This window comes from Neodiprion lecontei, chromosome 3 (genome assembly GCF_021901455.1).
Source record: "Neodiprion lecontei isolate iyNeoLeco1 chromosome 3, iyNeoLeco1.1, whole genome shotgun sequence".
In the NCBI taxonomy this organism is placed as follows: Eukaryota; Metazoa; Arthropoda; class Insecta; order Hymenoptera; family Diprionidae; genus Neodiprion; species Neodiprion lecontei.
In genome coordinates this window covers 23125441-23145366 of record NC_060262.1, presented here as the reverse complement: position 1 = coordinate 23145366, position 19926 = coordinate 23125441, and the positions used below count along the sequence as shown (strand labels likewise).

General features: G+C 36.2%; 1 protein-coding gene across 2 annotated transcripts in view; it reads left to right on the top strand.

The window, feature by feature from the left end:
• Positions 1 to 19926, top strand: part of LOC107221606 — a 133995-nt gene that overhangs the window by 8838 nt on the left and 105231 nt on the right. For both annotated transcript variants that reach the window (XM_046734410.1, XM_046734409.1), the window contains exons 2-12: positions 15803 to 15858; positions 16296 to 16491; positions 16640 to 16744; positions 16990 to 17106; positions 17226 to 17473; positions 17620 to 17869; positions 18420 to 18665; positions 18749 to 18868; positions 18971 to 19104; positions 19187 to 19424; positions 19753 to 19875. In XM_046734410.1, the coding sequence (XP_046590366.1) occupies positions 15803 to 15858; positions 16296 to 16491; positions 16640 to 16744; positions 16990 to 17106; positions 17226 to 17473; positions 17620 to 17869; positions 18420 to 18665; positions 18749 to 18868; positions 18971 to 19104; positions 19187 to 19424; positions 19753 to 19875 (1833 nt within the window). The remainder of the gene's footprint in view (positions 1 to 15802; positions 15859 to 16295; positions 16492 to 16639; positions 16745 to 16989; positions 17107 to 17225; positions 17474 to 17619; positions 17870 to 18419; positions 18666 to 18748; positions 18869 to 18970; positions 19105 to 19186; positions 19425 to 19752; positions 19876 to 19926) is intronic.

The window sequence follows — 19926 nt, the reverse complement described above, 5'->3', positions numbered from 1 at the left end:
TGCCTGCATTGGGCACGTTACGGACGTCTTGGACGTTCGATCTGCCTGGCCGTCTGAATCAAACGTTGGAAAAAGGGAGAAAACACTTAAGAAATTCATTTCGTTTGCGCTAATTATGGTGAACATGAATGAAATAACATCCGCGTACTGTTGTGTACTAGAAACGAATTTAAGCGAATTGGAATAACACTGGCTAAATACGAGAGTTTAATCATTTACACGCTATGTAATTCAAAAAACGCGTTTACAAATTGATGACGCTTGATATGCCGTTGAAAAATGTAGACAAAATATTCAAAGATTTTTAGAAATTCTCCTGGTTTTATTAATTGGCAACGAGAGGAATCTGTATTTCATGTAAATAATCTGGCTTGCCAGCTAACCCGGAATTCGTCGGTAAGATAGGGTAAACTTTTCAGAAATGGAAGTACAGACCTAAAATGCTAGCTTTGGTTGCCTGTTTAACGGCGTTGCGTTGGTGAGTTTCACAAAAAACTCCCACATCAACGTCTACGTTGAACCGCGTTCGATATAACAACAATACACAACCTTATGCAGCCCGTATAACTAGCGCAACTCGCTCACTATCAATATGGAAACGACAGGTGATTGGAACGACGAATGGATCGTGCACAAAAAAAAAACCTGTGATATACTTTCGCTATTTTTTTCCATTTAGTTTTTTTTTTCCCCCAATTTCTATCTGCAATGAAAACGGTTAAATTACAGTTGACACTGCAGGATTTCTGAGTTATCCAACTTCTATCGTAGGTTTCAAGGACGCTGGTATAGTTTGATTCGTAATTACTTTATTCGTAGGAATAAAAGATCGGTATGAAAATTTAAGTTTTTTTTATTCACAGTCGAGTGCAAAGATTTGGATCAAAACAGAATATGAATCTGACGTTTCAGTCGATCAAATCTTATTGAAAACTCAATCTATCGATTAGTCTAAGCTTTGGGAAACGGACGAATTTTAATGTCAATAGAATATTCACCCTCGAGTTCGTCATATTGTGCTTTTCAATCGCTTTGTATAAAGATTCATTTACTTTTCAACAACTTATTACCATCTCTGCCAAAGTTTTTTATGGAGCCCGATTATTCGAAATTTTGGGTACGCGAATAAATCGATAACTTACCGGACCTGAATTTGCGATTTCTTTAACAACTAAGGCCCGGATAAATGTGTATTAAAAATAAAAAAATATTTACACATAATACAGACTTAAAAAACTGAAACATGGAACGAAATGTGGATAATAGAAACTGCATTTTCTGGTTCCAAACATCATACTTTATGTAGAAAACCAAATACGGAATGAAAATGATTTATATAAAAAAATATGTATTTACATATTAATCCGGGCTCTATGTGTACAAATTATAAGTCAAGCTGTAGCGGTGATATTGCGTGCACTGCTTGCACAGATCGAATAAGAAACACCTAGATAATTTTACGTTCACTTAACACATTTAAAGCCGCAATATCAAACGGAGAGTAATGATCGTTTGCACTGAGGCAAGCGTGTCTTGAATGTTTCGTTTTGTCCAGTATAGTTTACAGTCTAAGCATTGTGCAATTCAAGTATAAGGCTTAGTGTAACCATAAATGGCAGAATGTGTGAAGAACTACGTGTATACACTGTACATGTATATATGGTGTATTCCACGTGAAGCGGACCCGTTTTGGCCAGGGTTCAGCAAGTTGAACTATTATAAAAAAAAACATTTCCATACCGCTACGCGATGCGGAGAGCCCTCTACATTTGCAAAGCTGAATAACGTGTAGTTCAAAAGAAATATCGCTGTTAAAGATGTACCGAAAGATATATTTTTGTTTCACATTTAATTTGAAAAATAGATCATTTTATTTGCGTGCGGTATTCAAATTTTTTTCCCTCGTCATTATCTTCAAGGGTTTGTGAAAATTTTCGACAAATTTTCCATGAAGCCGAGGGTATGGTTTTAAAACGAGAAGAAAGTGAAGTGAAATTTTTCAACCTGCCGCTACTCAGTCAAAGTATTATTTGCAATAACGGTGTAAGAGAATACGTCGAGTGTGGATATGAATTGTAATGTACATTATTTTGTTCCGGTTACATGTAGAGCATACAAAGACTGACGTCAAAAATTTCGAGGTGATGCAACATTAATCAGCATATTACGTACAGTTGGCCAGAATTTATTAGCCTCGTCTCTAATAAAGCGTATGTCTCTAATAAATGTCAGTTTAACCCAATATTTATAATAGTGCAGGTATCTATGTAACTATGTACCTCCACATTACCCGGAAGCATTCGGTATACATTATATGTATTTATTTATTCGCCAAGGTTATATTTTTGTAAAAATAGAGCGTGCGCGTTGATCACGAGTGTTATATTAGTTTGTTTTTAAATTAACTAATAATTCTTGAATGCAGTCACAGAGAACGGATTTGTTGAATTTATCAAACATAGCAAAAGAAATTTTTTTCCAACACAAAGTGTCACCTGACACAGCAAAAAAGTGATTAGAATGATAATTTGGATTGTTGAGTGAAGATAGATTTAGTTTAATTAACAAAACATTTATTTAGCCATATTTGACCGTCATGTATATTTGGAAAATGTAATAATTTTTCTCGATCTGCGTAAGATGAGGAACCATTCATTAAAAATTAGCAAATTTAATGATTTCACTCTATAAATATAATTGAAGCAAAATAATTAACACCGTGATATTAATTTGTAGAACCGCAGTCGTTTTGTACTTACTGGTTTTTTTACAATCTGTATCGAAGAAAACAATATACGAATATAACGCCAAGCTGAAAATATTTCTATATTTTCTAATTCGCACCTCAAAGTAGCCTGACTGAGAATTTGTAGAAAATTAATTAACCCTTTCGATACGGAATACGAAAATTTGATACTTTTACAGATGTACGTGATTGAAAATTTTGGCACAAATCGGAAAGCTGTATAAACGAAAAAAGCTCGTTTTTGTGTATCAAATTGAGTAGTCGATCTTACGTTTTCGTTATTTTATAGACAAAATATTGTACGTATGTATGGATGTGCATTTTTCATTTGCTCGTACAATTACAGTTCCCGAACATTTATATTTTATACATTTATTTTATATGTTATCTATTTTATATATTTTAAATTCTTAGTAAAACATCGATCGTGATATATCTTGAACCCAAATCACTACGAATTTCGCCGAATAACTGCAGGTGGCTCTGATCGTCAATTACGTAATATCAAGCAACAAAATTGTAGTTGGGCGTCGAATTTGCTGACTCTCGGCCAAAAACCGGTCTGCACTTCGCAAGGAATACCCCTTATGATACGTGTACTAATATACCTATACATATATTCTCAACACACCGATATAGCTACGAATTGTTTTTTCGGTCACCGACCTTAGTACTGACCGTACGACTCGTTTGGGTATGACTTTACTGTGTAACATACTTCATTCGCCGTCTTGACGTTTACGTATATGAATTACCGTTGCTTCTCAAATTTATAGGAAACGACGTACGAGCATTGAATTTTGGCTGCGAGCAGGATGTCCGATTTTGTTTAACCCCAAGTTGTGAATGGAATGACGACGGAGGTGCAACTCGAGAGAAATTTTTTTTATCGCGGTTACCATAACGCAGTCTTTTTAACCGTCTCTATTCATTTTTTAGCCATATTTGAAAAATTTAGGGTTGGGTACGGAAAGAAAATTAGTTTTTTATCTGTAAGCAGAAAATCTAGTACCTAAGTTTTGCTGTTTTTTCCGATCGCAATCAGTCTTGCTACATTTTCTTGCGGATATCATGATAATTTTATGTCAGTGCGACAAGAAATTGATGTTGAGGTCTTGTTTAACTGAACAAAGTGTATAATTTAACCGAAGAAACAGATTTTATATATCGTCTCTGATAAATTACTTGCCTCGCATGTTCTTGTAATTCGAACAATAATTTAAACCGCGTTAATTTTTGTACAGGCTGTAAAACATTTTGTTTTGTGGAGCTTTATTGATACTTAAAATTTCACGCAAATCGAGAGAGCTTGGAGTTCACTGTCTTGTCCCTTTAACTATCCATTTCAATCGTTCGTAGCAAAATCTCCCATTTTTTCGCCAATTTTTTCCCTTGTAGAGAGCCAGTTGAACCCACTCTGTCCAACGATAAATTGTCGATTCTCCCAGGTTCAAAAACAAAGCGTTTTTATCAAATTTCGTTTCATGAAAGGATCGCCTCGATTAAAAGAGCATTCCTTTAATAAAGGAAAAATAACAAACACATGAATTTCAAGTTGAAAAAAAATCAATAATTAAGGATATAAGAGAGATCATCATATTTCACAGTTTCTTAGCACCGAAAACATGTGTCATCGGGTGTCTGCGATCTCAATGAATAATACCTCATTTTCTTCAGAAATGAATACATACTCCGCAAACCGCCGTCTTGGCTGACTTTGGATGACAATAATATTTTTTCTTGTTGAATCGTGGATTGATCCTTTTCAACTTACAACGATTCTTCGTGCCAGATTTCTTTATTATTCAGCTTTTAAGCTTGAAATAAAATCCGTTGAATTGTAAAGAATCCATTAAAAAAACAAGACAAGCAGCTATTACTCGTAAAAATCGGCACGATTGATATTCTTTTGGCTTTCAAACTGTATAAATGACAGAACAACGCGATCTCACTCAACGCGAAATGTATGATTTTAACTTTTTTCCTGCAACCAACAATAAGTGCATCGTTTCAATGGAACCGCCGCAAATGTACTTTCGGATCTTTGTTCTTGATTACTGTTGATCCTAGACCTCCGTGACAGCAAACCGAACGTTTCAATATATCTTCGGTTTTGAATATAAAATCCATATATGAACATTGAACACCCATTCGGTTCAGGGAGTTGAGAATGGGTGTAAGATAAAAAAAAAAAAACTGCTACATCCGAGTGGCACTCCTATAGAAATGGCATTTCTTTATGGTGAGGTATTTTATGCCAACTCAATTAACATCATTAGTTTTATACTTTTTCATATTGTAAGAATGTGTCGAGGTGGGCAGAGATCACACAGCTAATTTTTTAAAAGTTGTTTATTGAATCCAGCATGACGCACACGTTACACACCGAATGCCTGCCCACGACCGACTGTTCCCTTTTCCTCCCTATTCTGCTTCACCGTTTTACAGAGGGCGCCAGAAATCACCTCGTCTCACAATATCATTGTACTTGCTTCGAGAACCCTAAAAATGTTCCTGATGTTGTTCAGGGATTGTCATTTTTACAGTTTTTTTTTCAGAGTAATTTTCAAGCCAAAAGCAAAACGCCCCAATTGAAAATTTTGAATGATTTCAATTTGATATGAAACAGAATTTTTAAGTTTTTTTTTTTAGTGATCAGTACTCTTAATTTTTTTTTTCTAACGAGCACATGTAACGAGAATTTAATTATCCTCTAATCCGTCACTAGAATTTTCATACTAAAATCTACAGTTTAGTCACTAAAGGCGCTTAAAGGTGAATTATTACATAAAATTTATTTTCAAGACTTGTAATAATTTGCGAACCTTTGAAGCTGCAGTCTTTGCTCCGCAGACATTCTTACACGGAATTCAATTGCCAACAAATTTGTCACATGGGTTTCTTTCTCAATTCAACAGGGTCTTAGAGACCCGCAGTGCGCCTCGTGATCGAAAAAATAGGTACGTGCGCCTAGGGTCAAGAGATATCCTTCCGCGTGCAGATTTCTTTTCACAACTCCGCGTAAAAATCGACGAAGATGCTATCTCTCAATGAATAATTGCTAGTTGGGATATGGCCAACCATTTCTCCACTAGTGGGCAAAAACAGTTTTCGCCACTAGTGGAAAAATGGTTCGCCATTTCCCAACTAGCACTGATTCATTGAGAAATAAGATCGTTTGTTTATTTTCAGTAGGCGGCCAATATCGCCTAATTCTAAATTTTTATTGCGAAAAAATATCGTGTGCAACTCGTGCGCAACGATGATTCCGAGTTCGTACGATATCCGCACTCGCCTTCGGCTCATGCGGCCAACTTCACACTCGATCAAAAATCGTCACCATTGCCCACTCGTTGCACGATATAGATACTATTTTCGCTCACGTACATACACGCGCCGCGTTTTTTAGGTGGAAGGAAAAAAAACGTAACTTAATTTCCAAACTAAGAAGGCCCAATACTTATACATTGCGTTGTTGTAGGTGTTGGAGAAAAAAGGTAGATACCGTTGTTCAGCACCGCAAATCTCGCGATCAGCCCACGCCGCCGAATTGAGACAGCTTCGACTTTCACCGAACAATAAATTGGGCTCTGGAGTAGGCGTGCATTAAGGTTGTTCGGCGCGACTCTCTTAAGCCGTTTTACTTTGTTGATTCATGCCGGATGTTGCCTCAGTCAGTCCGTAGGAATAACATCTGCGGCATACGAGTACATGGACATACGCTCTGAGGATGTACGTTTCGACGGTTTCGACGGTTTCGACGCTTTCGACGTTCCTCCTCTTTCACTCTCTTCTTATTCTTTTCCCTTCGTGTCGTGCCCGCTGCAGCGCATACGGACGGTTGTGCGTGCGTAGAAAACTGATGATGCGTACGTCCATAGATCACGAGGTGAATACAGATCCGATGAGAGTCGGACTTGCCGCACGAAACCCGCTTGAACTACGCGATGCTAATGTTGAATCGGCCAGTCGTAAATCGCTTAAAAGCGAACATTCTGCATGGATCAGTAAACGGAAGGCTTGAGCCGCGGGTATAACGGAATTTCCGCAAGCACGGAAGGCGTGGAATGTTTAAAGAATAAACAAATCACGCGGGATTCAGGGCCGCTGTTTTTTGACACAATTCACTCGTGGTCCGATAACTTTTTTACTTTCACGTCTTATGCGGCGATCTTACGAAACTCTCGTCATCGGATTGCGTTCCTGTCGCGTAGTTGAAAAAGGGTTTTAGCAAAGAATCGAGGATGAATGGGCCGTGTATAGCGAAATTTAGGAAACGCGAAGGGACAACCGTTTAAATCGTCTTCACCAATGCTGGTTCCACCAGTGACGGTGAACGCGAATGAAACAACTTTCCTGCGATGCGATGAAAATGATCCAATAAAGTAAATTCGAACAACACAAGCTGAGATTTCTACAATTTTAGGAAAGGTTCTGTGATTTGAACGTTCAACGTGATCAAGCTGTCGAGTTTTTGATCAGATTCTATCGTTTTGTCACTCATTTTGTACATCATAGAGATCTCCAGAACAGCTTGAACAAAAATTCAATAAATATTTATCCCCGGTCTATATTCGATAAAAACAGATTAGGCTAGGTAATTATTCTGTAATTTAAGATATCTCGGTTGATTTTAGCACAATTCGTAAGGACCTGGTCACTCGGCGAAATGAGTCCGGAATCGTGAGAGAATCGGATTAAAATCATCAGAGTTTGATGATTTTGAACTTTCTAATTGTAAATCCTTTCCTCGAAGTGTTGGTATCTGTGTTTGTGTCATTGGAGTTCGTTCAGACTCATTTCCATGTCACAGTAGCGATGTTGTTTCGAACAACATCTTCCTAACTCTTGATTCAGACGGCGAAGGCGTTGTCTCTGCATCCTTGACTTATCCATACAACTTTTCTGGAAGTTGATTGGTTTATTGATTACGATGTGTTTTTTTTTCTCTCCTCGTCGATTGGGAAACATTTCATTTCAATGGCTTTGTTACGTTAGTATGAAAACGAAACAAAAGGCACGAGCGTAATAATGTAGGACATTGTGCAGATACAGTGAGATAGCATGTCAATTGTCGAACTTCAAGTTTCACTTCTCCTTTTTGCCATTGTTGACTATTTTTGAAATCGCCGAATTGTCTGAAAGTCATTTTTATTAGCCAGATAATAGTGAAAATCCGAAAATTCAAAAAAATGAGAATTATACATAGATAAGCAATATACATGGTATAGTCTTGAGTTTGTTATTTGTACGGGATCCCGTTACATGTTGCATCTTGTAATAGGCTATGCGATAATTGTTCGACAAATTATTTTTACCGAAATGTTTTCGGGACATCTCCTCAGGACATGTATGACAAATATTCTGCTTCTCATCATTATCGTGCCCTAAAATAAGAACGGACGTATCATTGTAAGTCCTACGTCGGAATATTTTTGGCGAATACAATTTTGGGTAATGCTAGGCGAACATTATTTTCTCTTTTCATATATAAAATTCGGATTTAGTAAAACTACACTGATTTGAAGGTATCATCGATCACGTCGGACAAACATTACGATCAGTCAAATATACTATCTGGTAATAACATTAATATTGCAACAAGCGTGGAATTATTGTTTCCAATCAATATCTCAGCACTTTTGAACCGGTTAGTTGATTCAAGTGAAGTTGTCGTTTCGAAAGTTCCAGTTTAATCCTATGAAATAAATGTATATTTGTTTGAAATACATTTAACTTGAAAGCATGTAGCATTTAAATCAATACATCAGTATTTTTACTTCAACTAAAAAGTGGTTGGTCTGTCAATGAGTGAGAAATTGTACGAATCAAATAAACTGGAGGTCAAATAACTTGGCTGTTTGGTTGAATAACTTTTTTTTCTCAGTGTGGACTCACAGCATCACCAAGCATATAACATGTTTACTGTAAATTCGGGATTCCGTAAATTCCTTTAGTTATTTCTTGAGGATTTTTTCTACACCGCATGCCATGGTTTCCCTTTCCTTTCATTATACTTTCAGATGTGTCTTGGTTTGTAAATCTGTGATAATAATAACGTCTTTATACTCGTCCAGGGAAAGCGCAGTTGGCCGTGAATCATGATAGTCACGTATTGAGTATTTATCAAATTATCGTATTCGTAAACTGCGAAGATCTATTTAAAAATACTAAAATCGTAAATACTGAAATTATAAACAAAAGCTAACAGATATCGACAGCTCATTTCGCATCGCTTTAAAACGGTAAAAAATCTAGTAGATTCGTTTAATTTCATTCAACAACAGCTCGTTTTTAAGCGTCATCAATTTAGGGCCGTTCGATGAATCAATTAATCGTAGACTTAAATCAATTGAAATTAACCGGCCGTTTCATTAATTTTGTTCTCAATAAATCGATTAATCAGTCATTTCGATGAATCGATTATTGGCGATTTCGATTAGATTTTTTTCCATCAATCGACTAATTAAAAAAAAAAAAAAATATATTAATCGAAGTCTACGACGAATCGACTAATCGTACAGGCCAAATCGATATCTAAGTTTTTATTTATAATTCCAGTGTTTGCTATTTTTATATCTCAAAGTAATTTCGTTAGCTTACGAATCTAGTAAATCCACAAATCCTACTCAAACGGACGACAATCGTGTGAAAAAATGAATAAAAAAGTGTCGGTTTTCGGTAAACCAATCTTCCTCGCGCGGTTTTATCCAGAATGGCATTCGCCTCGCAACTGTTCCTAGATTTGATTTCCCAAATTCTATTCTGCAATATACGAAACCCCGTCGAATTGCATAAGAGCACCTTCGTCCATTCCCTCTTTGCGGCATTGGGAAGGTTCGCTTCGAGCACCGCCCAGGGACGGATGAGCTGTTATTTGCATAAAGCTGCGGTTCCGCTAGCTCGGATCGCCACGTCAGCAACGCAACTAGCAAGGAGGTGGGATTCCGCTGCGAACGCGAAGCTGGCTGGCCGGGCGCCCTAGGCGAGAACAAGGCGAGTCGAGTCAAAGACGGGACCGAAACGATACGTATACAGTATACGTGCGTGCATGCATACATACGCGAACACACACACACACACGCACACAAACATGTATATACCACACTTTCACGTAGGCTAGCCAAATACCGGTTATATTAACGCGCAACCTTCCATAAACGATGAATCGCGGTGGGCGACGTGACGTGCGATTTCGCCTTAATCGAAGACATACTCGGTCGTGCCCATTAACTTTGTTTGAAAAAAGAAGAAAAAAAAAAAAAAAACAAACGATTTACCCGAAAACCTTCGGAGCCGCTCCTGCGAAGAGTTCCATCCGGGTTTTGACTGCTTTACCGAGTCGTCGAAGAAGTTTCCAGTGGTTTTTTTTTTTTTTTTTCTATCCATTGGGACACTGTGCGATCAATCTGCTGTTCGAAAAACCGAACAATCGAAGAGAGGCCGTTTGATCGATCGATGAATAAAAAAATAGAAAAAAAAAAAAAACGATCAATTGCGAAGGACGAATAATCGATTAATCGAAGAAACTAATGATCGACAGGGCTGATTAACTGGTATTACTGGTTAATCGAATTCTTGATCAACCTATTAAATGAAAACCGTTTAATTGAGGCCTATTCGTGTTATACGATTAATCTAATCCTAGTTTTGAAGTTCTAGAGTTGTTTTTCTTTTCTTTTTTTTCCTCAAGTTTGTTCGTGTGTCGCATTTGGACCGACCGAACGTTTTATCTCGCGAAGAAAACACTTTTCCCATCGAAACGAAATGATTTTTCAACAATTTGTAAAGTGTGTCGATAGTTCGAAAACTAAAGAATCGCCTAAAAATAATGATGCAAGGCTGTCGTGTGTTCTCGTTGTATGTTAATTGCAAGCGTATTTATACGGCGTATACACATGTCATAGCCAAATAAAGATTCTGCGTACTGGGTCAGAAATTTCTCTCACCTCGTCATCCTTGAACCACAATAACTATCGGCTGGGGGGGGGGAGTATAACGTATATGTATATATTTCCGACACGGTCTCAAAATCCACATTATACGCGGATCTTCGTTATTCGTCATTCCATTCGTTTGTTTGCTCCTTTGCGCTTGTACACAGATTGAATAATTTGTACCCTACTCAAGTAGTTTACTTCAAAGAAAAGCACTCGCAAGCTTGCGGTTTATTTTAGTACGTTAAACGCGACTTTTGCTTGCCTGGGTTTCATCTTTCGAACGAAACTTACGAAATCGGTGACGAGCGACAATTGCCACTCGATGGCTTGTGTGATGCCCTGTATACGCAACAATGTACAGCATAGGGAATGACCTAAGTTTGATTACATAGCTGTGCCATGACTGTACGCACGTGTTTCTGACGTCACCTCTACGGTTATTCAAGTAGTTACGTTTGTTGAAAACGTGGTAGGCGTTAACTTCGGATATCCATTAGCTTTCATTTAGTATCATGACATTCATCCCTCGATGCTGTCGTATTACACTGAAGGAAATTTCATGTCTTATAGCTACTGAAAAGTTCCAGTAAAATACACTGAGAAAAAATTTCATTTGTTACAGTAACTAGAATAATTCAGTAGAACAGGTATCGTGTTAAAAAAAAATGATTGAATATTGTTGGAATTACGAAAAACGAGGTACGCGTTACCATTTTGCGCTATCGCCGATCCTTTTTTTGGTAATCGTAACGCAAAATGAGTTTCTTCGGTTTACTCTACTTTTTTAATTAAATAAGGCTTTAACGTCAATTTATTGTTGCACAAGCATTAAATTTTCGCAACAGTTGCAAGAAAATATAGTAACAGTGATCGTAATGAGAAAGAATAGTAACGGATCCTAGACTTTCTGGTAACGGCTGCAAAACTAATTTCCATTTTGTACCTGGAACTATATTTTTCGATTGTGGTAAAAAATGAAGATTGTTGAGGACTGAGCGGTAAACGGAACTAAAAATTTCTCTCAGTGTAGGTATCGCTACATCAACAGTCAAAATAGAATTGTTAGAATTACAAAAAATACGTGTTACAAGTAACTACATATTCAGTCTAATTACAAGCTTATCGATACGACATTTGTCATTTAAATAGCGTCTTAACATCAATTCATTGTTGCACTAACGTCAAATTATCACAATAGTTACAAGAAAGTGTAGTACGCGTGACCATAAATGAAAAAGAATGGTAACACGTCTTAGATTTTTTGCGGTTACGGTTAGGGGTACGAAACTGACTTTCATTTTGTACTAGGAACTACATCTTTTGGTCACAGCAAAAAATAAAAATAGTCAAGGGCTGTATAAATAACCACAATTATGTACTTCTTTTGGTTTTACTTCGGCTCGAAATGATCGAGTTTGAGGTATAAATTTTCTGCACAACTTGTGACACAGACTAGGTGACAATGGAAATGGGTACTACGACACTGTGGTTGTAGGTACGTGACATTATATCTTGTTTCTTCTCCCAATTTTTATTCCCGTTTATTTAATCAGATGCCATATCTACACGTGTGCTACTTCGTACCTATACGCACGAAATATACAAGCGTGATATTAACGTTGAGGAAAGAGTGAAAGAAACAGGTATCTACCGGCGGAGGTAAGAAGTCGCAAATAATGCACACAAATTACTCCGTTACCGATCATTAGGAATCATAGATTGTGCAGTGTTAATTTACTTGACGTAATGTCGTATTCGTATCGCGATGTCATTGTCGTGTTACTGTAGGTGGATTATTTTTCGGTCGTATAGTTCATCTTAGGTTAGTGTATACACAAATTGCATTCGGCATACTATCATCTCTTGACGTGTAGTGATCAATGTATTTATACCCAAGGATTTATCCGGCGTAGAGTAGAGTAAAAAATCAGTAAATCATAAAAATAACAAAATCAGAGTTGAGAAAATGATAATAATATAATGAACGAAGCGTTTCTTAATGTGATAAAAAATGAAAACCCGCAAATTTAGGTCAGGAATGTGCGGTTATTGATGACTTTACAAAAAGATTACCTCAGTGCTTAATTTTCTATATGGATAATCCAGAGATAGTCTAAATTGAATTTTAAATATAAGATTGATATGTTTTTCAATCGGGTATAAATTTATTCATTATAACCGGTCAGTCTTATTTTATACAATGTTTCTGTGATGAAATGAAGATCTACGAACAAAATTTCTCCCAGGTGCGATCTGTCCGGAATTGGTTTTTAAACGAAATCATTAATATTTCATTAGTACCGATTACATGTTACATGGATGACATGCATAAAAATAATTGAGCAATGTAATCGATCTAAAATGATCCACAATTTCGCCTTTTTAGGTCAATCACAGACATCGTTTCAATGAAATTTTCACGACATCGAGTTAATTCATAACTTCAGAACTTTCTGTTTTGTTCGTATCTATTGTTCTCTTTTTACGCTTACTTGTGCTTCATAACTGTGTATAAAAATGCTTGTGAGTTTTTATCTCTTTCTTCCTTCCGTTTTTCCGTGCTGTGCAGTTTGTGTTTCAAAGTCGAAGATCTGCTGGTTTTTGAAAAAGAATCTAGCGGTTTTTTTTTATCCTTCATCATGCTTCGGTCAAGTGGCTGCATATTATCCTGAGTCTTGTTGCACGATTAAATTTGTCACGTTTTATTTTGAACGGTACCCAATATTCAGTAATTTGTTCCCCAAGGTGTTCGTAATTAATGCGCTCTTTTCTCTCTGGATGTCTTTTTGCACGTCATAATTTTTCAAATGTGCATTTCTCTGTCTTTATTTGCTAGTGCGTTACTGGGTACAATAATAATAAGAAAGCCTCCGATATTTTATTTTACGTTGCATTTTATAACGATGAGCGTTTTCACTATGTAAGTGTTTTTTTTTTCAACACCGAAGTACTTTGATGATATCTTTCATTAGATAGGTAATAATTAATAGGTAAATTTGGTTACGATGAAAAACGCTCTGACGTGACGACCGAAAGTTAATACTTTTTATTAATTTTATTACGAGATAACGGTAAATTGTGTATCTATAAAATCTGGTAAATTCGTTCAATTTCAGTCTAGGATGACTCATTTTATTCAGAAAGCTACTTTCTCGGCAATTGATTCAATATAGACATTTGTTGATCAGCAGTGGATAAGGATTTGGATAGTCAATATCGTTACAATGGTATATAAAATAAAATATTTAACGATGTCAGCTTGATAAAAAAAAGTATTTTAGCGGCTTGTTCCTCCAACACGCTATCTTTTCATAGGATGTAAACATCTCATCCATTCCAGTGCTTTTACGAAAAATCCGCACATAAGCTGATGGAAGTCTTGATTCAAATTCTTCCTTGGATCCGTTATGAATCGGTCAATCTTTTAGTATTTCTGAAATTTGATGTATTTTCTTTTTGTCCAGCGTATGATATGTTTTTGGTACATAATTTTATTTTTTACTTTTACTATAGTAGGTAGAGAAGAAAGATAAATCTCAAAAAATATGTTGAAATTTATCCTGTTACCGATACAGAAATGAGTATTTTTTTGTTTTAAGTTCATTGTTGTATTCGAGAGTTGGATTTCAAAGAATTTACCTACTTGCGTATTTTACGTACCCTGTAGGTAACATTGGTTCATAAGCTCTCGTCTTATTGCACACCTTCGTTGCATAATTGTTGTTGGCAGTAAATTTAACATATATTGCTAAGGTTTCTATTCCACAATCAAATTGTCACACAATGACAATGGAAGTGGTTAGATGGTTAAAACATCAGATCGAATGTCTCAAGAATTTTGCAAATGCAGAACGTTGTCAGTTGCTGTTACTGCTACTGACAATGAGTTCATTAATTATGACAACTCTTTCCATTCGCATTAATTTGCAATACTTCTCAAACGCCTTATCCACCCACTTATTATTTGAGTGATCGACTCTGTTATTAACGTAATTCTTCTTGTTACTTTATCCACAAATGTAGACTTTCTTTCTTATTATTTAATTCTTAATTAGGCGAATGTTCAATGCTAGGTTCGTTAAACATCACTGATCAGGTTCATTTTGTTTAATTCAATATTATCGTTGAGCCGGGTAGCTTGAAAATAGTTCGCGGTTGGGTTTCACCCGTATAGTCATTTTCTGCCAAGTTTTTCGATTTCGCGAGTTACGTGTGCATATGCATTCACGGAATAGCGAATACGCAACGAAATAAATTTTTAGTGTGGTTACTGTACAGTCGTATTAAATAGTTTTCATTTTTACCAGAACTGAAAAATGTTGTTCTGGGTACAAAATGAATGTACGCTTTGCAGCTGTAATCATGATACATAACATGCGTCACTATTCTTATCGATTATTCTTGTAACTATTGTAGCTATAATAAGTTTTTTTTAATACATTAGTCAACTGAAAAATGTTCAATTAAACAAACAGGTTTTATGTTGCAATAAGCAGAAAGTTGAGCATTGGCTACTGTAATCATACTAAATCGTTACTTGTACACCATTTTCTTGTGATTCCAACCATATGTAAAACCCTTTTGTAACGATATCCATATTACCAGAATTTTCTATTGTGGGTAGTACATGTGTACTTTTTTAGACATTCTCATTAAAACTAGTGAAATCTAGAATGGAATCTTATTAGCGCCAGTGCGAAAATGATGAATTATGCGCCATTGTCACGCTTACTCTTTTCGGGATCATCTCTTCGGTATGACGAATCTACATTTTCATGGTACGCAGCGCCTCGCGGCTGAGGACACAAAACGAATCGACCATTCTCCAGAAATGGTACGGCATAGAAAAGTGCGGTCACAAGAGGACAAGGTGGATCGAATCTTAATTTTAAAGCGAATGATAATAAAAATAAGTGCTAAAAATTATAAATTTATATCCTTAAAATGCTTAGTGCAGTGTTAATTAAATTTCAAACCGTAAAAGCACTCGTGTTGGATACAGTAAATATTTATTTACTAAACACGCGAAAACTCTACATTATACATTACACTCGACACCGATAATAATTGAATCACGTAATTAGTTTGATTTATTTGAATCTTTTTATTTTTACAGCAAAGATGAAACATCTTTTGCCGTTGGTGGTATGGATAATATTAAGCTCATGTCCAGTAAGTATTATGAATGGGTAACAATAAATGTAACACACCGTGTTAATATGTAATATGTATACCATTTCTATTGCATGCATGCGCCAACGTTGTTTTACCAAAGTGTTCGGAAATTGAGCACTTTACGCACGATCCATACGCTTCGATAATCTATCTTTCCAAGCTTGTGTTAGAAAAAAAGTTATTCCCTGACAGTAAATGGTATTCTTATTGGTTAATATTTATTTATTATTGAAAAGTATTAAATAGTCTTGACTTGGCAAAAAAAAAAAATGTAGGAATCATCAAAAAATTAATCTTGTATCAACAAAAGTTAAAAACTAATTCCTTGTTGTACAATCAGTTAGGATCCGCACAATCGACGCCGACATATCTTTGGCCTGAACTCTCTTTATAGTTGTTTACCTAAACAGTAATTGATTAATTCTCTCAAACAGGCTGAATCATTAAATAGAGGGAGACCAGGTGCTAGAAGAGAAGTATTCTTTTTAAATTTAGAGGACGGTTATTTTGGTTGCCAAGTCAACGAGTCAACAGATGTCTTACAACTATTAGAGCTGTCAAGGCTTTGCGATGGTCATACAGACTGTTATCAAGGCACTGATGAGCAGCACAGTAAACTCAAATGTACCGGTGCGTATATTGTAATACAAATAATCTTGTACAGTAACAAATGATTTCTTTGTATTATGTGCTAACTCCAAATTACACATACAGTTTTTTAGAACTTTCAGAGCAACCAGTCTTATCCCTGTATAAAATATTACCAATACTGTTGTAGATGACTGTACCAAAGAAGATGGAACAAAATGTGAAAATGGAGTCTGCCTCGACTCTGTATGTCATTGTAATGATGGCTTCGGAGGTTGTAACTGTCAGGTTTCAGGTAGGCAGTACTGTCAATATAAAATCAATGCCTTAAGACATTGAAACTTTGCTTAGCATTATTGACGTGAGCATAGAGTGGTGCTGATTTATTACCGAGAATGAGCGTTGTCAGCTTCATTGTCTATTCACGCCAATGATTATTGTAAAATTCACTCTGTGCATAATAACAGTTATCTACTTCTTATTTTCGTGACCTGTAACTATGATGTTCTAATCAGAAAGTATAAATCTGTCTTATTGCAGATGAAAATGAATGCAAATATCGGCCGTGTGATATTTTTGCTCACTGTACCAATACTCTTGGCAGTTTTCAATGCTCCTGCTTTCCTGGGTATCGGGGTGACGGATTTCAATGCGAAGGTACGTTATCATTCACGGTTTAGTCTACTGAGAAGTATTTTGTAAAAACCAATATGCGTTTTATTATCCCATTCTACTTTAAATTAATCCAACAATTCACGGAATTAAAATCATTTCAGACATTAATGAATGCGATGATCCAGTCCTGGCAGCACGGTGTGTAGAGAATGCTGAATGCTGTAACCTTCCTTCGAATTTCCTTTGTAAATGTAAACCTGGTTATATCGGTGATGGGGAAGAACACTGTGAGGATTTGGACGAATGTACCATCCCTGGTGCGTGTGCAGAGGATGCTATTTGTCAAAATATTCCCGGAAATTACACTTGTTCTTGCAAGCAAGGTTACACTGGAGATCCATACGACAATGTAAGTTCTAGTGCAAAAGTGTTGATGTCAATAAGAATTTCTTATTGCCGCGCAGAATTTTATCTCATCTCTTTGCTTCACCCAAATCATTGGGTTGACAAACCTTATTGTACTTTTTTAAATATGGATTCACATGTTATTTACAGTGTATCGATGTAAACGAATGTGAAGATGGAAATGCTTGCCACCAAGGAGCTTTATGCGTTAATTTACCAGGAAGTCATAAATGCGAATGTCCTGAGGGTTTCGAAGGCAATCCCGAAGATGGTTGTCAAGATATTGATGAATGTGCTCGAACCCCTTGCGGTCGCTCCGCTCTTTGTACAAACTTGGATGGAAGCTTCCGTTGCTCTTGCCCCGAAGGGATGGATGGTGATCCTTCATCAGGCTGTTACGGCAAGTGTTGCACATTTTCTTTTGTCTTTACGATTCTTTGAAACATTTATGTGACGTTAAGTAACACAGGTTATTGCAAATTTCTTTACTTTATGAGTATTCTTTCGATATATCCTGATTTTATATCAATTCAGCAAAAGGTTTTCTTCTGTTAAGGACTATAAGTTATGGCAAAAGTGAAGTATAGAAAATTCAAGCTAGAAAACTGATCTCTTGTACACTAAAGTAATGTAAATCACTGGGCAACCGCTTTCATGTTTGCTATACCTGTGTTGCACTCTGCACCTAATTAATCATCATGATAGTATCCCCATTGAAAAATCAGTAAACAATTTCACGTCATCTTTGATAAGAAAATTTTAATCCATTGATTGAAAATCTATGAAATTTTTTTCAATAATAAACGAAAACTAGTTTTCAGAAGTTATTTGGTAAAGTTTCTCACTTTCAAAGACTAATTTATTAATCCAAAAATAATTTTATCTAAAAAAGAGTAAATATGCCAAAATAAATAATGTGATAATTAATTCGTTTAACTAACTGCTAACAGACATTAATGAGTGTGAGGATACCGGTCTGTGCGGACCGAATTCCAAATGCTTAAACACCGAAGGCAGTTACAAGTGCCAATGCTTAGCTGGATATCAAGAAGATTTGACTCACGGATGCGTCGACTCCAATGAATGTGCCCAGAGTAATATTTGCGCTACTAATGCCAAGTGCATTAATGTACCCGGATCGTTTAAATGCATATGTCCTCAAGGCTTTATCGGTCAAGGTCTCACATTGTGTGAAAGTTAGTTCTGCTTTTAATCAAACGTCATAAATGCTGAATTTCTAAATCGCATCTACTAACCAATTTGTATTAACTATTAACAGATGTTAATGAGTGTGAAAATAATCCGTGCGGAGAAAATACAGAATGTACCGATACAGTGGGAAGTTTTGTCTGCAGTTGCAAAGCAGATTACACTGGAGATCCATTTAAAGGCTGCAGCGGTTAGCAGAAATTCACTAACAGTTCTATACATTATTAATATATCTTCAATTATAGCTAAATAATCATTAGTCTAACAATTAACCGTTTTTTAATCCACACAGATATAAACGAGTGTACGGCATATGAAAAACCATGTGGTAGAAACGCTATTTGTAAAAATTCAAATCCGGGATACAACTGCATTTGTCCACCCGGATATAGTGCTAATCCCAGCCCAGCAATTGCTTGCGATCAGGTATGCATACATGATTTTTGTTTTTCAAATGACAAACAGAGCTAAAATTATATGTATACACTCATGTCTTTGATTTTAATAGACCGATGTGGCAATTGCGTGTAAATCGAACTTTGACTGTGTTAATAATGCTGAATGTATCGAAGAACAATGTCTCTGCAAAGATGGATTCAAGGCGGTCGGTGCCAAATGTATAGATGTGGATGAATGCACAGCAAATCCTTGCGGACCTGCTGCAGTATGCACAAATGTTAAAGGCAGTTACCATTGTGATTGTGAGACAGGCTTCGTTGGAAGTCCACCACATATTCCATGCAAGGGTGAGTTTCATTATTTCGCTAGGTATGATCTAAAACTCATTGTCAAAAATGTAGAATGAAAAATTGATAGCGAAGATCTAAAAAAAAAAATCAAATAATTGGTGGAATTCAGATCACTTGATAGATAATTAATGGTAAAGAACGTATTTTACCAATACTGTATTGTATGTGATATTAAAATTATTTAATATGTGATCGAATCGTAAAACAATTATACAAATTGATGACGAAGTTTCGTAAGAATCATCATGAAATCCGGCTAAAACTCTTACAAATTTTTTATTCCATCGAGTAATACTGTATTAATCTAATTCATTGTGTCAACTAGCACCCTGTGATGAAGTTACATGCGGAGAGCATGCGTTCTGTAAGGCAGATAGACATGAAGCCTATTGTATTTGTGAAGAAGGCTGGACTTTTAATCCAAATGACATAGCAGCGGGATGCATCGGTGAGTGACTAGAATGTGAAATAGATTTTGGATGTTATCACGATTTTGCCA